This window comes from Aptenodytes forsteri, unplaced genomic scaffold, assembly GCF_000699145.1.
Source record: "Aptenodytes forsteri isolate BGI_AS27 unplaced genomic scaffold, ASM69914v1 Scaffold146, whole genome shotgun sequence".
NCBI classification, from domain to species: domain Eukaryota; kingdom Metazoa; phylum Chordata; class Aves; order Sphenisciformes; family Spheniscidae; genus Aptenodytes; species Aptenodytes forsteri.
In genome coordinates, this window is record NW_008795128.1 from 7532855 (window position 1) to 7552425 (window position 19571).

The 19571-nt window shown below is 42.1% G+C and overlaps 1 protein-coding gene across 1 annotated transcript in view; it reads left to right on the forward strand.

Annotated features, from left to right (window-relative positions):
• ELMSAN1 (ELM2 and Myb/SANT domain containing 1) overlaps positions 1 to 19571 on the forward strand; it is a 33877-nt gene that overhangs the window by 803 nt on the left and 13503 nt on the right. The window contains exons 2-8 of the mRNA XM_009277577.2: positions 30 to 1145; positions 6783 to 7103; positions 8060 to 8405; positions 8857 to 8923; positions 14281 to 14423; positions 15297 to 15400; positions 16798 to 16873. Coding sequence (XP_009275852.1) covers positions 30 to 1145; positions 6783 to 7103; positions 8060 to 8405; positions 8857 to 8923; positions 14281 to 14423; positions 15297 to 15400; positions 16798 to 16873 — 2173 coding nt within the window. The remainder of the gene's footprint in view (positions 1 to 29; positions 1146 to 6782; positions 7104 to 8059; positions 8406 to 8856; positions 8924 to 14280; positions 14424 to 15296; positions 15401 to 16797; positions 16874 to 19571) is intronic.

Genomic DNA, 19571 nt, shown 5'->3' on the forward strand with positions numbered 1-19571 from the left:
TGCAAGGGGGGGGCGCCAGCCACTGGCAGTCTCCACCTTCGATGTGGAACCACAGTATGGTTTTTGGGGGCAACCCAAAAGGACCCCACTCCAATCCTGGTGCCCCGGGTTTCTATGGCCACCCAGAAGCCCTTAAAAGAAATCAAGAGAAAGGAGTGTTCGTCTCACAGCTGGACTTGTATGGAGATGCTGTCCAGCAGATGATGTCCCAGAAGGCTCAGCTGGAACAGCAAGCCCTGGTTAGACAGCAAGCTCAAATGAATTCTTTTCATCAGATGCAGAAACAGCAGCAGCAGAATCAAAGTCTGCCATTACAGCCTTTCCAACTTGCATTTGGTCACCAAGGCCAAAAGCAGGGTCTTCCTGAATTGTTACATGTCTTTCAAGAAGCCCCAGCTTCTTCCAGTCCAGCATTTACTGCTCAACAAAAACAGCAAGCTCTTCCCCAGCTACAACTGTTTGAAAACTTCTATCCTCAACAGCAGCAGCAGCAACAGGCTGCCACACAAGCCTTCGGTCTGCAGCAAACTAGTTCCATAGCACAGCCTCATGTGGCAGCTGCAGCACCTCAGCATCACATGATGGCACACCAGTTTCAGCAAACAGAGAGGAACCAGGAACTATTCAAGGCTCTAACAGAGCAGAACCAACAGACTGTGCTACCTCAGACACAGATTCCCTTTCCAAGAAGGTCACGGAGACTCTCCAAAGAAGGTGTCCTGCTGACATCTGCAGGAGAAGTGTTGGCTTCCAAGCAGGCAGAAGAACAACCTAGCAATTTATTTTTGCATCACTGGCAAACGCATCAGCAAGAGGTCCCATTACAGCAGCTGCCTGAATCACTGGCCCACAACAAAAGCAGCTATTTGCACCCAAAGAGAATGGATCTGGGGCAGAAGGATGTCCTGGTCAATAGTGAGCTGTGCCAGATGGAAACAGACAGGCAAGCCCCAGCCCAGAATGGTAGAGAAGGGGAGAAACAGGCGGCAGCAGCTGAAGAAAACACTCAGAGAACTAACGATTTTCAGGGTGTCAGAGGTGGTGTAATCCAGAGTACGCGACGGAGACGGCGTGTTTCTCAAGAAGCCAATTTGCTAACTTTGGCCCAAAAAGCTGTTGAGCTGGCTTCTCTTCAGAATGTAAAGGTAAGGTATACATCCTAACCAATATAGCATGTTTAGACTACAAAATAGGGCTGAAATGAAAGGAATTTATGTACATATGCGGGATAGGATGGTATCTTAATGCAAGAAGTGTTGTAGTCAGCAAGGGCAGCTCTGGAGTGGTGGCATGTAAGTTCAGCTACTGTAATTCATAGATGCGGTAGAATAGAGATCTCCTAGTGCAGTGAAACCACCTAAGGGCAGTCTTATTTCATTAATACTGAATGTGATTTTAGCCCAGGGCTTCAAAATATGGACGTTTTTAGCTTAGGCCCCAAGCTGATCAGGAATTTGGAGACAAGTATAAGCAGTTCACTTGGTGTCTTTTTACTAATTTAACATTCTCTTCCTTTTATGTTAAAAGACTGCTGCTTATCTACCAGTTTTTTAGTTTTAGCAGTTGAAGTGTTTCTAAATTGTGCTATCTAAAAATTACATAATGTAATTCTACACGTTCAATATTTCCCAAATATTAAAAGCCTGAGGAAGCCTTACTTACATGAAGAACTTATACCAGGCATAACAAAGGTCTGTCTGATGCAGTATCCTGTTTCTGAGGATGGCCTGCAGTGGATGTTTAGAGATTGGTAACCTGAGGACAAAGTCTGCCTGTAGACCTTCTGTAGGGCTTGATGGGGAAGAAATTTAGTGTTGGCTGATTAGGTAGTTTACTACTCTTATCCTTTTGGTGTCCTATCAGTCTAAACTGTACAGCATGTATTCCATATGGCAAGATGACAGGGTTCAAAATTAACTAGCCTAGGGGAGGCAAGTGGGGGTATTTTGGAGTTGGGTGGGGGGTTTTTGAGGGGTTTTTTTTGAGGTTTTTTTTCAGTTGTGGTTTGACTAATCTTTCATTGAGTGCCTCTCGTGAGAAGACAAGATACACTTTTCTTTGGAAGGTTTAGTGCCAGAGGCTGATGAAATACGGGTGTTAGAGCATGAGCTACTTTTACCTACAGTTTTGCCACTTGAGTTGCTGCCCAGTCAGACAACAAAGGGAAGGGAATTTTATTCTCGTGTTTTGTTCTCGTCATCGTTTTCTTCCTAGTCTGTCTGTGGCTGTTTTTCCAATTTCTTCCTTAGAGGGATGTGTTGTTTGAGTGAAAGAACTGAACTAATAAACAATGAGGCAAATATCCATAGCCTACTCCATCTCTTGCACAGCAGACAGCAACCAGCGACTGTTGATGCTGTCTTCAATCCTTTTTGCTCTAACTCCAGTTGAACAAGCAGATTTGATAGAAAACTAGTAGTAGTTAGCAGTGTGAGCTATTTGCTCATACTCTCCCAGCCATTGTATGTTTATATTGCAGGAAGGCCTACAATTCACATTGCAGTCTGATCACCAACACAGTGGCAAGAAAAGGCTAAGAGAGCATGTAGGAAAAGGCCCTGAGAGGCGAAGCAAGAAATTGGCCATTTGAAGGCATGTCTGCTTGCAGCTTGATTCATAATGTAAAGACCAAACAGAGAAGTGTTTTGACAGATGCTCTTTTGTTCTTTGCAGTTATGCAAGCAGCTTGTTTGCTTCCATGATGGCACTAGCAGAACTCTTCATGTTTAGATCTCTTCAGGCTTTCAGAATGAGGTTTTGAAAGATGTTAAAATTCTTACCTGAGGTCTGATGGATTTTACGTCTTTAAAGGGGTTGGATATCATGTGAGGGAGAAAAAGAAAACATGTTTACGGGAGGAGAGAGTGGTCGTCTCCTCTTATCAGTGTATTTCTGTTATAAACAACCTAGAAGCCTTCTCTAGCTTAGGTTATGTGAAGAGTGTGTAAGAAGGCCATAGGATTAAATTATTTATGAAAGAAGATACATTCATAATTCGAACGAGTTGTTTGAACACTCCAGTGTAGGTGTGTGTACCTTATGTGAAAACATTATTTTGGACAGCAGTATCTGTCTACATGTAGTGTCACAACTGATGCTTTGCACCAGAGCTGCCCATCATACTGTGCCTGCCTTTTTCAGGTGGTGCAAGCTTATTGCTGCTTACAGGCTGCAGCAAATTCTCAACTCTTAGTATTATGTTTTCATTTTGCATATAACTGTTATATGCAAAAAGGCGGTGTAATTTGTTTAATAGTGCAAGAAACTTTTCTCAGATCTGAAATGGTCGTCTTAAGGGTGTCTAGATTTAAATGTTCCTTTATGGAGGGGAGACAGAGGTTTTAGTTACCTGGCCCCTTTCCCCTGGCACAGGGCAGGGCACCAGTTGCCACATACAGAAGAGAAAAAAAAAAGTTTTATTTGTGGAATTGCAGTTCTGGACTCACCTCCTTCATGAACAAGCTTCAGTTTGACTGCAGAGAGAAGCTGCCTTTACTGTTAGCAAGATGATGCAAAATGATGACAGAAAGCACTGTACGAGCAGGTGTTTCTAAAAGGCTGGTGTGGTGTCTTGTTTGATCACAGCAGTGGCCTTGGAACAGTTCTTCCAGCTATCGCAATTGGGTTTTGTCTGTGAATTCTAAATTTTTTAGAAAGCACTTGAGGGATAGACAGGATCAATGACAAAATGACTGATGGGTTTCTGTGTGTGTCCTGGAAGACTCTAGATCACTAGTTCATCCCTCAATATTTATGGAAGAGTCTAAATGGAAGTGCAACAAGTTGCACTTGCTGGAGTTATCCAGCAGCCCTCCTGCCCCAAATTCTGCAACAGAGACACTGAGCTAGCTGAAAATTCCCTAGCAGTTCTACAAGTGAAGGTCCTGTCCCTTGTTCAATGACTCCTTTCTGCTTACCTCTGAGCATAATCAAACAGTTGAGAAACTATTTAGGGATCTGAAACAAGTAGCTTAATTCCAAAATCAGTCGTGTCCCCTCTTAGTAAACCTTAGGTATGTGTGATCTTTCATGACCAGAAAAGCTCTGGTGTGGACCAGAGCATCTTTAAGGATGTCTCAACTATTTATATAAAGTTCCCAGTGGTGCCTTCTCTCTCTCTCTACCATTCAGGTCTCCCCCTTCCTCTTTTCTCTCAAAGGGGTCATGTTTGAAGGAAAAGAGTCCTTTGCTGGTTACCTCCCAATCTTGAAAATAAAAGGAGCATGGTCATACTGATCATACAGCCAAAGAAATGTGACATCTTTTGTGTGACTAGCTGCCATAATTTCCTCCTTGTAGTCAGGAAATTAGTTCATGTCTCTTGACCTACAGAGATCTGTGTAGCACACAGGAAGTATCTGAGGTTTGTAGATTGGTCGGAATTGGTGCTCGTTCACATGTTCATATTGCCATTACTTGTTTGATTGCTGTTATTCTCTCAGGTACCCAGAAAGCATGCTAGAGTGCTTGCACTAGTAACAGCTACATCAGGAGGAAAAAAAGTAATTGATTAAAACCAAGACTTTTCTTGGCAGTGGTCTAAAGAATGTAGTATGAATGCATCGCTCTAAACAGTGGTGCAAAACTATCTACTGTGGATGTCACTGCCAGAAGAAGACCCCAGAGCTATCCCAGATGTTTAACTAGGCTTCAGTAATAAGGTGATAACAGCATAAATTTCCCTGGTGAATGGAGGCCCACGTATAGCAGCATGAAGCCATATGTGAGCTGCTGCTTCAGGTATGGGCAGGACTAGTGGAAGCAGGCATCTGTTTCCAGTAGATGACCTGTTTATATGTTTAAAAAGGCATCCTTGTTAGTTCTTCTTTCCTGAAGTAGTGGAGGGAGGCTACAAAAATTTACAAGAGCCCCTTACTATCTGGAGGTAGTGGTCCCTAGTGACATATCTGTCAGCATGATGAATGCCCTCCAAATGCAAAACTGGTAGTCTTGTGGGAAAGTACAGGTGCATATCACCAGCCTGGAGTGAAGGGAGGGCCTCAGAGCTCATTAATTCCTCCTGCAGTGCAATCTGGGGCAGCTGATGCCAATTGTGACTTTTCACTTGTGTGTTTCATTATTGCGTGGTGGGGGCAGATATCTCCAGTCTCTGTGAAGAAGCAGTCAGACTTCTAAACTGCAGTGTCACTTATGAGATAAACCTTTCTGTGCACACTTAGCCTTACTCTAATAAAAGGTCTTGGAAGGAGGCAGTCCTAAATCTTCTTGATATGACTGATTTTATTTGCTCAAGCTTGGCACCTAGCTTTTTTTGAAGGCTTAGTGTTTCAGAGTGGACCTGTTAGCTTTTAACCAACAAAAATTACCAGGACTCTCATTTGGAGAGAGGTCAGAGCACTAACTCCAGGCTCTGACTGATGCATCTTGTGACAATACAGTTGCGCTTCCCTCAATATAAATATAGTATCAAAGTGGGACTTCAGTCTGGTGTCCTAGTTATCATGGGTTGACTTTTCATGGGCCAGCTGGAGCATGTTCTCTAGCTCATCAGTGAAGCTGGCTTTCTTGATCTATGACCACAGTGAAATGACTGGGGGCGTGTCTGAATCTTTATGACAGAACCTGCTTATGCTAGCTTTTTAATCAGGATTAGGTATTCTTAATGGCACACAATGGATTCTTTCTGAGGACTTCAGTAGGTCTCTGCAAAATTTTGGAAGTCCAGGTTAGAGACCTCTTGTCATACCTGAGAGATAATGTGCCTTATTTTCCACCTACAAAACACAGCTTTTCAGGTATATTCCTCAGTAGATTGTGGATCTGACAGAGGATGAGTTTGCATACCTAATCCTATCCAAAGGCTTTCCAAACAGAGCTCTAAGTTAGAGAGAAGTTCTGAAACACCAAAAGGAGCATCATCTACAGCTTCTAGATTGCACTTCATCAGAGCTCAAGAAGGCCTTTTACATCCCCGAAGAGAGGTGTTTTTGCAAGTTGTACTTTAACATCTGGCTTCTAAGTGAGCGGGCAACTACTTTTGAATTGGGAGTGGAATGAACATGTGGATAGTCATTAAAAGGACTAGAAATCATTTATCTAACAGTACCTGAAGCCATTTGGTGTTACAGTATCCATGTGTTTATTCAGTAACTCATCCTCCATTCCCACCTCCTTGGAGCTCAATTTTCTAGGGTTTCCACGAGTAAAAGAAAGCAGAGACATGGAAGCTGTAATACCGATGCAAAAAGTGCCAGCTTGCAGTTATGCCTTGTTGATTCTGCTGAGTAAAAGTCCTTCAGGCTCAAGCCTGGTTAGACAACAAACCTCAAAGGCTCCAGTTACAATAAGGAAAGCTGTCTCTGTCATGTAAATCAGAAAAAATGCAGCAAAAAGCTAGCTCTGTTTTTTTTGTATGAGAGATTTAATTAAGATTATCATGGTTCAGTCTTTCCTGGAATGGAAGTCCAATATTTGAAATTAATAACCTGCAGCTTATGATCATTACTAAAACTGAAGAACCTTTGTTGGAAGTTATATGGCAGGGCATAAATTCATCTGGAAAATAAAATGTCATGCCATAGGTAGTGAAATGATACTTAAGAATGATGTATAAAAATATTCTAGCAGTTGATACTTCAGGCAATCCTCAAGTAATTCTAAGAAATTTTGGTAACACTTTTGCGAAGTATTCTTTTTCCTCCAGTAACACTTTTCCAAATCCATTTCAGCTTGCAAATTGCATTGAGAAACTTGATATACACCGAAAGTGATTTATTATGTAAGTACTACAGAACTTTTAAGGAATCTATTTTTCTTCTCAGGAACTGGATAATTCAGAAGAGAAGAGTAGTGTGCTGGTAGCAGCTCCAGGACCTACAGCTGCAAAAAGTGTTGTGGAATTCGCCAGTTCTTCACCAGCTCCAAAAAGAGCCCGGGAGGATAACAGCCTTGTGCCTCTTATCATTCCTGTGTCTGTGCCAGTGAGAAAAATTGACTTGCAGAGCCTTGGAAAGGAAAAGTCTGAGGATGGAAAGGTCCAGAGAGGCCCAACAAATGATCGAGCTCCTTGTGAACGCAAGCCTTCTGTGATAGTCACTCGGAGGCGATCTAACCGTAATACTAACATGGAAACCTCAAATCAGGTATGGATAGACTAAGAAACCAAAGATGAGCCAAATCTGTTAGATTTAATTATGTGGTTTTTATCCATAAGCTTTTCTATTAAAGTAGTTTGATCTTAAGGCTTGAAGTTGGAATGGATGTATTCTGGGGACTGTGGATTTTTTTTGACATATTATTGCCATCTATTTGGGCATCACTGGCTTTTCATGACCTACAGCTAATGCTAGTACAGCCAAGCAATGCCCCGCTACTAAACACTGAATAAAGCCAGATGGTCAATAACAATAGACTAAATAGTCTGAGTAAAGAGTGCTTTCCATATATACAGAGATAATAATAAATATCTCTGTATATGAATAAAATCCAAAGTGAAGATTTATTCTCATGGAATTGAAATCTTACTGAGGTTCTGAAAGTCAGTACTTGAGTGTTCCCCTTCAGTGTGGTGCTGTTGAGTGGGTTTTTGTTGTTGTTGGTTTGGTTTTTTTGTGTGTGGGCTTTTTTTTGTCTCTTCTATTCAGAAATACAATATAATGTTCAGATACCAGAGAAATGGCAGGCATCTAGGGAGGTTTCTCTGCATTTAAATGCTTGACCATCTAAGAAAATATTTTTATATTGTCTTCTGTTCTCTTATCGCTATTTGATGTCACCGTGTATCCATACCAGGGTTCTGCTATATGTTTATGTCCTCTTTTAAAACTACCATGAGGTCATTATCTTTCCAACCAAAGGTTGGACCAGACGTAGTTCTCGTAAAATATAACTTCACAAGCACTCAGAGCTAGTGTTGCTACCTAATAGTTCCTGTGTCCATTCCATTCCCCATCTTCTTCCTCCCTCTTTCCCTTTGTGCCACTCTCCAGCTGCCCTATCCAGACTTTGAGCTGCCACGAAATAATGTTGTCATCTCACTGGTTTTTCAAATGACCTGAGGTTTTAAAATGAAATTAAGTATGTAATATTTTCCTAATAGCATGAAGATGATGTTCCAAAGGATGAAGCAGAGGGCTTTGCCCGGAAACCAAAGCAGCGGCCAAGACCTGAGCCACTCTTTATACCACCAAAAGCTGGCACCTTTATTGCACCACCTGTTTATTCTAACATTACTCCATATCAGAGCCACTTACGGTCACCTGTTCGTCTGGCAGATCATCCTTCAGATAGAAACTTTGAGCTACCTCCTTACACTCCTCCGCCAATTCTTAGTCCAGTGAGAGAAGGATCTGGGCTATATTTTAATGCTATCCTCTCTTCAAGTGGTCATTCGGTTCCACCTCCAATGACTCCTAAAAGTGCTCACAGAACTCTGCTTAGATCAAGTAAGTTCTACTTTATCCTTCCTTTCTTGACTAATTTATGAGGAAGATCATGACTTTAGGAGGTGTGGTTATGGGGAACTGGGACCTTCCTCGTGATAGTCTGGGGAACTAGGATGGAGGAAATGCAATGTTTCTTCCATCTGGGCATGCATGTTAAGATGCATTCACAAGTAATCTGCAACACCCCCTACTGACGTTCTTAGGAATGGAAGAGTCAGTTCCTCCTCTATAATAGATTGTCATTATCTTGAACTGAGGGGACAGTAAATAGTTATTATTAAGATGTAGGTGGTGACTGGAAGGTAATTCTCGGTCATCTTAAACTCCTTTAGCATATGGGTGCCTTTTTTGAGAGATGGATATCTCTGATAGATTTACAAGCTGTGTGAAGAATATATCTCAAATGCGAAGATGACCTGTCTGAGCAGTTCTTTCTTTCTTTTCCTTGCAGATAGTTCAGAATTTACCCCTCCTGTTCTTACAGTAGTGGGAGAAGCCACCCCGGTCAGCATTGAACCGTAAGTACCCAGTAGATTCTTAGCCGGGTAGTAAATGTGCTTCTTTTCTTCCTCCTAAACCTTCAAGCTGCTCCCTGTACAGTTGATCTATCTCTCGGAAACATTAAAGCTATTCCTATTAGTGACTCAAAATATAAATTGTCTTTATTAAAAATTACTCCATATGATAAATAATGTTTGTTTGGGCAAACGCACTTTGTAATTCTGGTGATGTTAGCTGCTTTCTGTTACTGCTCATCTGTCTCTGGGCTGAAATACTATTGGTTAGCTAAAGGTGAATCTGTCCTGTTTTGTTGTATACAAACACTTCTTTGCGTGCTGTATGTTTGTTTTAGAGTGGGGAAATAATGCTCCTTTAGAGGAAGGCCAAAACGTGGTATGGAAAAATGTAGTTAGCTCTCACATGGACTGGTCAGATTGCAGGTTATCCATGCGGTGTGTATTAGCTGCAGTGCAACTGTGAACACCGCTTTGCTCCCTCCTGGGCTAGCTCAGTCTGAAAGTACTATAGCCAGTTGCATACAGTGTGTGTGGCCTGAGCTCTAATAAGCCTCATTAGTCTCTTTAGCTGGCTGTGTGCTGGGAAAGCTCAGACATATATGGACCCAGCAGCACTAGGGAACACAGTTTGGAGACACTGAAGCTGGAGTTACAAGTTTAGGCTTGGTGCCAGTCCTGCTGAACCTGAGCAGAGTAGCAAAAAAAGCAGAGTAGCAAATGTCTCTCACAGCCCTTGCAAAACCCTCTGGGAGTGTTATCAGCTCAAGTTCAGTGCTGTAGAATGACAGCAAGGTAGTTCTAATTCATTATTATACCTAGGTTAATGAACTCTTGCGAAATCTAAACATGGAGATGCATGGCATGGAAACACCCATATGGCATAAAAACACCCACGTGGCTCTGCATTGCTGACTCTGTGCAGTCAGGAATCTCTGCTCTAACTCTGCAGTGTATCTTGTAACATTTGAGGTGTTTAACTCAAACTCTTCCCAAATAAATACCAGGCTTCTTTTACTTTTTCTTCCAAGACGGCTTATATTTTTAAAATATAACTGGAGCATATCCTGTCAATTTCTTTTTTTCTCACCCTTTTTCCATTCTGCCTTCCTGTTTGAAGCTGAGTTTTCTGCACTTTTGGCAGCAGGCTGTCCTGAGCAAATGCTACAATTGTGAACAAACTCAGATTATTCTTGTCACCTTTGCAAATCCCTTCCAGGCTGAGCCCATTCATGGAAATAAGCACATTTGGTGTTTTTAAAATCTGTTTTGAAAATGGCTTAATTCATCTTTTTGTCATTGGTTTGTTGCACACCAATCCAGGGGAACCTCTTCTTGAACAGATATTTTTCTTTTTTTTGTTTCCCCCCAGGTCTTGATCTTTGACCTCCCTATGGTGCAATTGTCTTTGGCTGTTATGTCTGTTGGTTTAAGTTGCTGAAGTTAATGATACAAAGTTAGCTGCAACTTTTAGTTGTGTGTGAAAATTTTCAAATTTGTTGCTGGAAATTTCAAACCATAGTTACTTAGTAATGCAAGTTCATTTCCTGTTGCCAAAAGGGAGTTATGTACAAAGAGTTGTCTTGCTATCATCTTAAGTCTTACTGAACAGATGCTTACGCAGGTAGATAGGTTTAACTTTTAACCAAGATAAATTAACAAACTGCTGTCATTCTATGTTGTCAAAGTAATCAGTTTGCGGCTGTGAAGCTAGTTTGCGCAGCACTGTTATGGTCAGTTATGTAGACATATCTTCTATAAAGGAAATATGGCAGGGAAGCACTTTTTTTTTTTTAGGAAAAAAATGTTTAATTTGATTTGTAGTTTTGACTCAGTCGGAAGTTGACTATAACTTGTGATTACCCGATATTGTGTTCTTAATTGCTTGTGCTTTGCCAGACCTTCTGCTAATGTTTCTCAAAAGGTCATTTCATTGCAGAGATTTGGAATGGGAAATGTGATAATGAAGCTTAATTCTTCTATTTGTGAAGTAGTACAATAGGCAGCTGGTGTGACAGATCTTTGTGTCCTACCGGTTTTGCAGTCCGGTTGCTTCAAAGTCTTAGTCACTCCTGGGCTAGCCAGCCTCAAGTATAGCTGTGGTGCATCAGCTGTGAATTGCCTTCCCAATTCACAGTCTCAATTCTGGATGTTACCACACACAGCTGCATACTGGGGTGTCCCAGGAGCACTGTCGGTGCTTACAGGCAAGAGCTTTTGCTGTACTGAAATCTAGGCTTCATCATTAAAGAATCATGGGATAACATAGCTTGCATGGACCTGTAGGTCATCTGGTCCAAGCCCTTGCTCAGAGCAGGCCAAATTAGATGTTTACTCAGGTCAACTGTTGCAGTGGAAATCTGGTTTTATTGCAGGTACAAGGTCTAATTCTTAGGCTTTTCTAGCCTAGGGGTGCCATATTCCAAGTTTAGTTTCAAGATAAAAAGGTAACCTCTGATAGGCCTTCAAGCCCACACTCTTTCCCTCCAGCTTTTCCAATTTCCTCTCTCCCTCTCACAGGTGGGGCCAGAGGAGTCTGTGTCTTGGGACATGCAATCTCTGAAATTTCCCAGTGCAGTAACAGCCTCTTTATCTGTTGCCAGTTGACAGCAAAGTGTCAGTTTCTGTCAGTCATCCCTTTTAGGGTGGATCAGAATACATTACTCTTTCCTCCACTGTGAAACTGCATGCTGTAACAATAAGCGGGACTAATCATAGTGACCAGAAGACTCCACATTAATATCATTCTTCAGTTCATCACAGTGTGCTGAAAGGAGGACTTATCAGCATGTTTGTTTTGCTTTGTTTTTTAGCAAGGTCTTCTCCTCAATCTTGCATGAAATCTCTTGCTTTTTATTTTTGGTCTGGATTGTGCTGTTTCTGTCCAAGATAATAAAGACAGGTGAAGGAAAAATGGAAAACTATTTGGCGTTATAGTTTTAATAGACTTTTGTACCTGTAAAACACTCAAAACCAAACTTTGAGGTTTTCTTGGACTTCTTCATTCTCCATGCAGGTTCCACTTTTAGTGTGCATTTGAAATTGAATTACTTTTGGGAAGCAGATCCTGAAACAGTTACAACCATGGGCATCAGAGATGGGACATTTTCAACTGCCTTAGTTCTCCCCTGCCCATGGCCATGATGTGAGATGTGTAATGTCCCTATTGCTTTACCTTCGACAGGTATTGGAGATAGTGTTTTTGGGAAAATGACAGTATATGACAGCCTGTCTAAAACTTTCCTGCTACATCTGCAATGCTGGATGTCATCTTGCCATCACCTACTGGAAGGAAGTTAGCATCAGTGTGTGCATCTAGTTGATTCCACTTGCCCAAGTAGGAATCCCACCCCGCCAATGTCGAGCTGCTGCTGAATGGGCGGATGAAGTCAAAACAAGTGTTGTAGGGTAGTTATCTTCTGCATCTCTTTGTTTATATACACATGAATTGTAAACCAGTCCCCTCAAGTGTGAGGAAGTAGATCTGGATCCGCTATAGATGCAAAAGAAATAGTTTGTAAAAATCTCTTTTTATGTGTGTTTGAAGTCAGCCATATGTTTTGAATGCAGGCTTTTCCAAATTATGACATCTCATGATGCAGATGCTTACTGACAATAGCGAAGTGATGTATTAGGCAGAAAAAAGGGAATGAAAGTGTTTCCTTCTTCCCCTTCCATAACAGAAAATGATACCGTCTTCCTTCCCTTTGATACCACAGTCTTCTAGGACTTCAAAACTTCCTATTAGAGCATTTGCTAGTATCCCTCTGTGTTTTTGTATGGGTTATATGTGTTGTTTCAAGGCCTCCCCACACCTTTTCCAGACTCTTGCTTTCCTAATAGACATGCGTGTGTCACTTCAGAACAGCAAAGGACCAGAAAAATCTGGAGGCTGGCACTTCTCAGATGTTTTTGTTACTACTCCTTATTGTACTAGATCATGCTTTTTTCTCTGGTAATTGTGTTTCCCCTCATGCTGGGGCGGGGGGGGAACCAAGCCAAGACTTGAGAATTATAGCAAACCTTGCCCTGGGCAGGGAGTTTTACCTTTTTTCTAATGAAGCAACTCCAGAGTTTAATCATCTTGTGGGCACTGCCTGATCTACTCTCTCTCAAAAAAAGGAGCTTATTTCTCTGTCCTTTACTATTTCAGGAGCTATCAATATGGTGCTAGTTGACTGACATCTGGAAGAGGAACATTTTTGCATTAAGCATAGCTATCTTATTTCAGAATAGGAGATTTTCATTATATTCTAAGTGGTCTGAGCAGCAGCTGTTCTCAAATATCTTGGTTTTCTGATATCTTGGTTTTCTGAAGGGTCTTTTTGCTAGCTTAGTTTGGGCATTTCTTTTGCTCTCTCTTCTGGATGTCTGAATTGCTTATGTAGTTGCTATATTACTTAGAAAGTTGTCCTTGGACTTATGCAATATATGTTACACTGAGTTTGTGTAGCTACTGCTGTCTCTGCGTATTTTGACACTGAGTAAGAGATGTAGAGCAATGACAAAGGACATCCATGCTCTCACTGCTTGCTGTGCTATTGGTGTAGACCTCCAGGCCTCCAAGTCTGGTAGAGCGATCTTTCAATGGTGGTTCTTGCCTATCTCCGTGCACAGAATCCTGTTTGCTAGTACAGAGTAGAATCTCTGTGGATGGTCACTTGACTTAAAGCAAGTGTGGTGCTCTGTGGATTGCATGTTGTGAAAAATCTGTCCGCTAATTCAGAATCTAAAAGTATGGGACTGTTGCTAAAAGAATGGGATTTGGTTCTGATACAGGATGAGCAGTACAGCTTTCATTGTTTTATACTTTTGGTTTCAGTTGTTAGAAATAGTTACTAGAAGATACTAGCTTGTGTCAAGATCATAAAGGACCAAACTGTGAGATTGATCCTGCTTTGAATGGGGAGTTGAACCAGATGGGTTGAAAAGGACTTCCGGAGACTAAATGATGCTATGATTCTGTAGTTATGGCTGGCAAAACGTTAATACTAAAAAAGGCTCACCTATCTTATGTATGAGGAGCAAGCTTGCCACAAGAGAAGTCCATGTGACAGCCTCTCAAAAAGTGGTCATTACTGAAAGCTAATAACTGTTCTTTGAGCAGTTATTAGGAGATCCTAATTTAAATACAACTCCAACCATTGTTGGTAAGACAATGGAAACTGGTAATGGACATAAAACCGCTCACCTTTTGAGTCATGCTTATTAATGTAACCTACAACACCCGAAAGCTGTTCATGTTATATGCAAGAGCCTGCTGCATTTCAGTTTCTTCATAATTAGTGCTTCTAGCAGAGATGGAGACTTTCTGGATATTGTAAAGGGGGCCTGACTGTTACTTGTTACCTTTTCTGCAGGCGAATAAATGTAGGAACTCGCTTTCAAGCAGAAATCCCATCACTCCAGGATAGATCTCTGGCAGCAGTTGATGAACATAAAGCAGAGCTGGTGTGGCAGCCGTGGGGTGACCTGGAAACCAACAAAGTCACCCAAGAGAATGGTAAGAATGTGGAAGGCTGGTAAATGGGACTGAATTGCCACGGTTGTAGGGGTAACCACATATCTACTGTAGGCATAATTTAAAATCTCTGAGCTGCCAGTCAAGTGACATGTTTGAGTAGCCTTGAAAACAGTCTTAGGAGCAAAACTTGTTTATCAGGTTGTGTGTGGCAGGGGGGAGGTTGATAGGATTGTTTTTTTTTAATTGAGATTAAATGGGACCATTTGTTACTGGTCAGGCAAAGAACAGCCTTTTGCTCGGTGAAGCTTCCTTCTCTTTGTTAACATTTGAATGCCACATGCACTCAACTTCTGTATTTTCAAGGGATGTTCTAGACAGAATAGTATTTTGGAAAAATCAAGTTGTAGATGGAAGTCAGGATGAGGAAGCAGGAGTTGTGGCAGCTAGTAGCAGGCTTGGGGAGCTGTCTGCTGTTGGTGCACATGGGCTGTGGCATGTATAAATCCTGAAGGGAAGAGGAAGTGAGCAGGCTTGGAAGAAATCTGGATGAAAGAGAAAAAAGGGTATTGTGAAATGTAAATTCACAATATAGTAAAGGGGGGAATTCAGGATCTCTCTGAGGTGAAGGGAGATGGAAAGACATTATAGGAGGGAGAAGAGGAGGTTTGCAAGAAACTCCCATGTGTAAATAGTCCTGCATGCAGAATAATGTTGTGTGACCTTGCAGTCCAATGAGTTCTCGTGTCCAAATTTGACCCAGATAAATTTGCAAGCACGTTCAACTTCTGTGAGAGTTTTACTTTCTGTTATGTCTAGCTCTGCTTTAAAAGAGCTAATTAATGATGTGAATCCTGTAGGAAACTCCATTTTAATCTTCTTATCTGAATTTGTTTGGTACCTCTGTGGAAATAGTGGAAAACCTGCTAGCTGCTGCCTGTTCAAGCATTTTTCCTGGGGCTGGAACCAACCAGGAGCTGGCGCTGCATTTCTTACATGAAGCAAAGGGAAACATTCTGGTGAGTCTTCCCAGCTTTTCACCCTGATGCGGTCAAAGATGTTAATGAAGGCCAGGTAATCTGCCATTCCTGAGAGGAGAGCCTTGCAAACTCCTTCCTATGCATCTCGCTCCCACTGTTTAGTGTCCCTCAGAGATGTTGCTGTCCCTGAAGTGGCTTCTGCCTGATGTACAGTGCCATGTTCACTTAACTATCTTGCATATTTCCAACTTTGACAAGTTTGGCTTTTTAACAAACAGACTGACGGTCTACCAGGGTGAGTGAGCTAAGACTGCAAAATGAATCTTAAATGTTGTCTTCCTGGGAAGATGACCATGTTGGAAGGAAAAATAAGAGGCTGGGGCTGAAGCTGAGACTTTTAAAAAGTGCAGTGTCTTGCTCCTCTTACTTTCGGCAGATCCATTTAACTTCTCTGTGCATGTCTATAAAACACCTGTGCTGCTAGTTTCGTCAGTATTGTAAGACATGATACACTTTCATAAATGCCCTTTGACACCCCTGGGAGGTAATATCAAAGAGCAGAGCATAGCATATGGGACAGGGTCATTGTCCTTTTATAGTTGTATGATCGATTTAACCTGGCATAAATGAGCTCTGTGCTCAGGAGTATCCCACGCTTTTGCCTGGCTGCTTGTCTCCCATCCCCCGTAGTGCACTAGCACTGACACTTGTGAGGCTGTATTGACCTGCGTTGGAGAAGAGAACAAATAAAAAGTAATTTTTGTGTGTATGTGTTAGGTTTCTGCTGGGTAAGTTCCCAGAACCAGCCCACCATTGTGATGCTGTTGCTGGCATTAGGGAGGAGCAGGGCTGCCCCTGGCAGCAGGAGCTCACTGTTAAGGTGGTTTAAACTGCTAATGGAAGCGTACCTTCGTTCTCTCCTTCCTGCTAACTTTGAAAGCACTTCCAGTTTAAATGCAAAGTAAAAAGCAGCTTGAGAGGGTATTTTTTGTGTGGAATCTTTCAGTCACATAACTGCTCTGTTTTATTTTGAAATACTGCTTAGTTAAGTGAGATAAGATCACAATGACTTGGATGTTTAAGACAGACATTTAGGGCAGCGTTTTTGGATGCAAGTATGTAATTTAGGCCTTCAGTAAATGAGAGGAAACTGCTGCATGGTCTCTGTCTATGGAATTAACTCTCTCCCAATACTGTGGTGGTTGCGTTGGAAAGTGTCGATTCGCAGAGACATGAAGAGGTGCCAAGAGCTTACCACTTGCCTGTGGTACCCAGCACTCAGTGAATAGGCAAGAATGTGATTTTAAAGTTGTCCCAAGTTAAACTGTGCTACGGTTCTTCTCAGTTAGCTTGCCAGAAAGGAGAGGATTAACAATTGCCTGATCTTTGTTTTAAATACCCCAAACATTAAATTAATTATTTTGTGTTTATTTTAGGGAGCTTTGACCAAACTGCTATTGAAGAGGCCAGTACGATCGCCTGCCCACCCTTTGGCAGATTATCACTACACAGGTTTGTAAACCAGAATAACTCTGTGCTGACTATCATAAAGGAATTCTTCTATCCTTTTCTGCTTTTTTGGGGAACTCTGTAACATTACAATAAGATTAAAAGACCACTCTTGTCTCCGGTAAATCAAATGATGGCTTGCCAGGAGTTTTGCCTGTGTAAATTATGACACTTATAATATAAGAAAGACAGCATCTGTTGGAGCATGTGCATGTGTGTATTTGCATATGTGTGTGTTCTGATTTTCTTTATGGGGAAAAGGGAATATGATCCCTTACACGAAGCACAGAGAATGCAGAAAGATAGCTAGTTGTCACATCCCACCTCCGAGAAGGGGAGAGCGACAAAGATTCGCAAATCCCCTCGGTGTGGATTAAGGTGAGATAACACTCAAGGTCCGTACATAAACATAAACTTCAATGGAACAAACATTCTGTAAATGTTGACCCTCTCACAGTTATATCCACCTAAGCTGTGCGGCTTTATGAGAAGTTGAGGTAGGCCTTGGGTTACTTAGCAGCTTTAAGAGAAGAGAGAGAGCGTGCTAGAGAGGGGGGGAGAGAGAGATAAGGAGATCACCAGTCCTGGATCCAGCGTCGGACCTGCCGACGGGGTGTCGGTGTAGAGAGCACCCCAGAGGCTTGTGTGTGCCCCTATTTATTGGCCCCAGTTCTCTGGAGCCTTCTCCTGGGGCACTGTCTGGGCTCACAGTACAGTCACCTGCGCCTTGTCCCTTACACCACCCCGTGGCTCAAACACTCCAAGGTCCTCTTCAACAGTGGTGATCTGAACATACCGTATAGAAGGAGAGAGAGAAGCGAGTAAGCGGCTAATCAGGCACCTTATTATGGCAAAGCCGATAGCTAGACCAATTAATATTAACAAAAGTATCACTAAAGCTTCCACTATCCAATCCCACCATCCTGCAAGTCCAAGTTTTTTGAGCAAAGTTGAAATCCATGAGGCAGGGATCCAATCCACTTTTCATTCGTTTGATAACATTGACTGGAAGAAGTCTCCTATCGTGACTGTGATTTCCCGCATCCTCTGATGTGCTTCCTCGATCGTGGTCATGGCATTGTGTATGGTAACGCAGCATTCTCCAGCTGTATGGTTCAGCACTCCACATACACCTTGTTCTTTGACTAATAGCATGTCCAGGGCTAGACGGTTCTGCAAGGCCATCTTTGACACCTGTTGAACCTGCAAATTTAGTTCTCCAAAAGCACGTGCAGTCCAATTACTCAAAATATGTACCTGCTAGGTCAAATTTTCCAGTACAAACTGGTGTCTTTGTAGAAGCACATTGATGGAATTCCAATGGTACAGCATAAACCTGCCATTTCATGCACATGCAGGTGTCCCATCTGAACACGCCTGGAAAGTACCCTGAGGGGCTGGATATTTAGCAGTGGAGCATGTTGATAGGTCATAGGGTTTGGTTAGTCTGGCTTCCCCTTCCCATGCAAAATTCCACTTTGTTTCGTGGGTAAGCGTAACTCCATGTTTTAACGCGGTTTCTTGATTGAGAATGTTTCCATAACACATGGGATCTAAAGGTTTAAACCCTGCTACTGGAAAACCCCAACAAGGACATGTATCCTGAATAAAGGTTCTCAACTCTGGGATATACCGTGTTTCTGTTGGGTCTCACAGTAACGATTCACAACTAATCATTCGTGAACAACTCATTAGGGGAGTATTCTCATGGGATAGGGGATTTATTTCCCGTGCATCAATTATTATCTGGATTGGACAAAAAATGTTTAAGGGACCAAGCACATTCATAATGAGAACGATCATGGTGGGTATAGCCACCCCATTTGTTAGGAATTTGAATGCACCAACCCGGGGAGAACAGGACGTTATATTCGTGGTGTAGGGGTTCACCGTGAGGTGGGGGGTCCCACCGACATACTAGATGACAGGGGATCTCCACTGCTCAGGACACCACGTCCAATTCAGTACAAGATTGCAAGGGATCTTCACTTCCCAGGGATACAATGTCCAATTCTTTCAGGCTGCGAGGGCAGCATTTGTAGTCCCCTTACAGAGCTGTTTCTTCCAACAGGTAGCATTCCACATGTCTCTCCAGGTCATGCTAACCGGCAATAGGCCACTGGAGAGGGTGCGTACCAAGTTTTCCCGCTATACTCTTGGAATGGGGATGAGTCAGCTCCCCACAAGCATTTTCCCTTCCCATGTGTATTTCGAATGCACTTTTGGTTTAACATTTCTAGCTTCAAATTTAGAATTTGTGAGAAATTTAGCCAAATAATGGCGAACTTAAAGCCTGCGGATGTGGAGAGGTCCACACAAAGACCTTGGTCTGTTCAATTCCAGATTCGGCTAAAACCAGCAATCAGTTCCCATGCCAAGTTGGGCTGGTTATCCAAATTCCCAGTTGACTGAGAAAAGATTATACATCCACAAAGTAAGAATATAAGCTTCTCCCACACCATCTTTCTCTAGTAAAGAAACAAAACAGGCTTAATAAAATCAGACAAACAATGCAAAGAATGACCCACTCAACAACTGAAAACATAAGTCCAATGGTGGGCTTCTGAAAACCCGCAAAATATATCTGTAAAGACAAGCAATGATTAATAGGATGGGACAATCCATTGGGTATGGATTCGGTGATCCTTCCCATGTGTGTCGGTGGCCACCCAAGTATAAAGATTGAGCTTTTTTTTTAAGG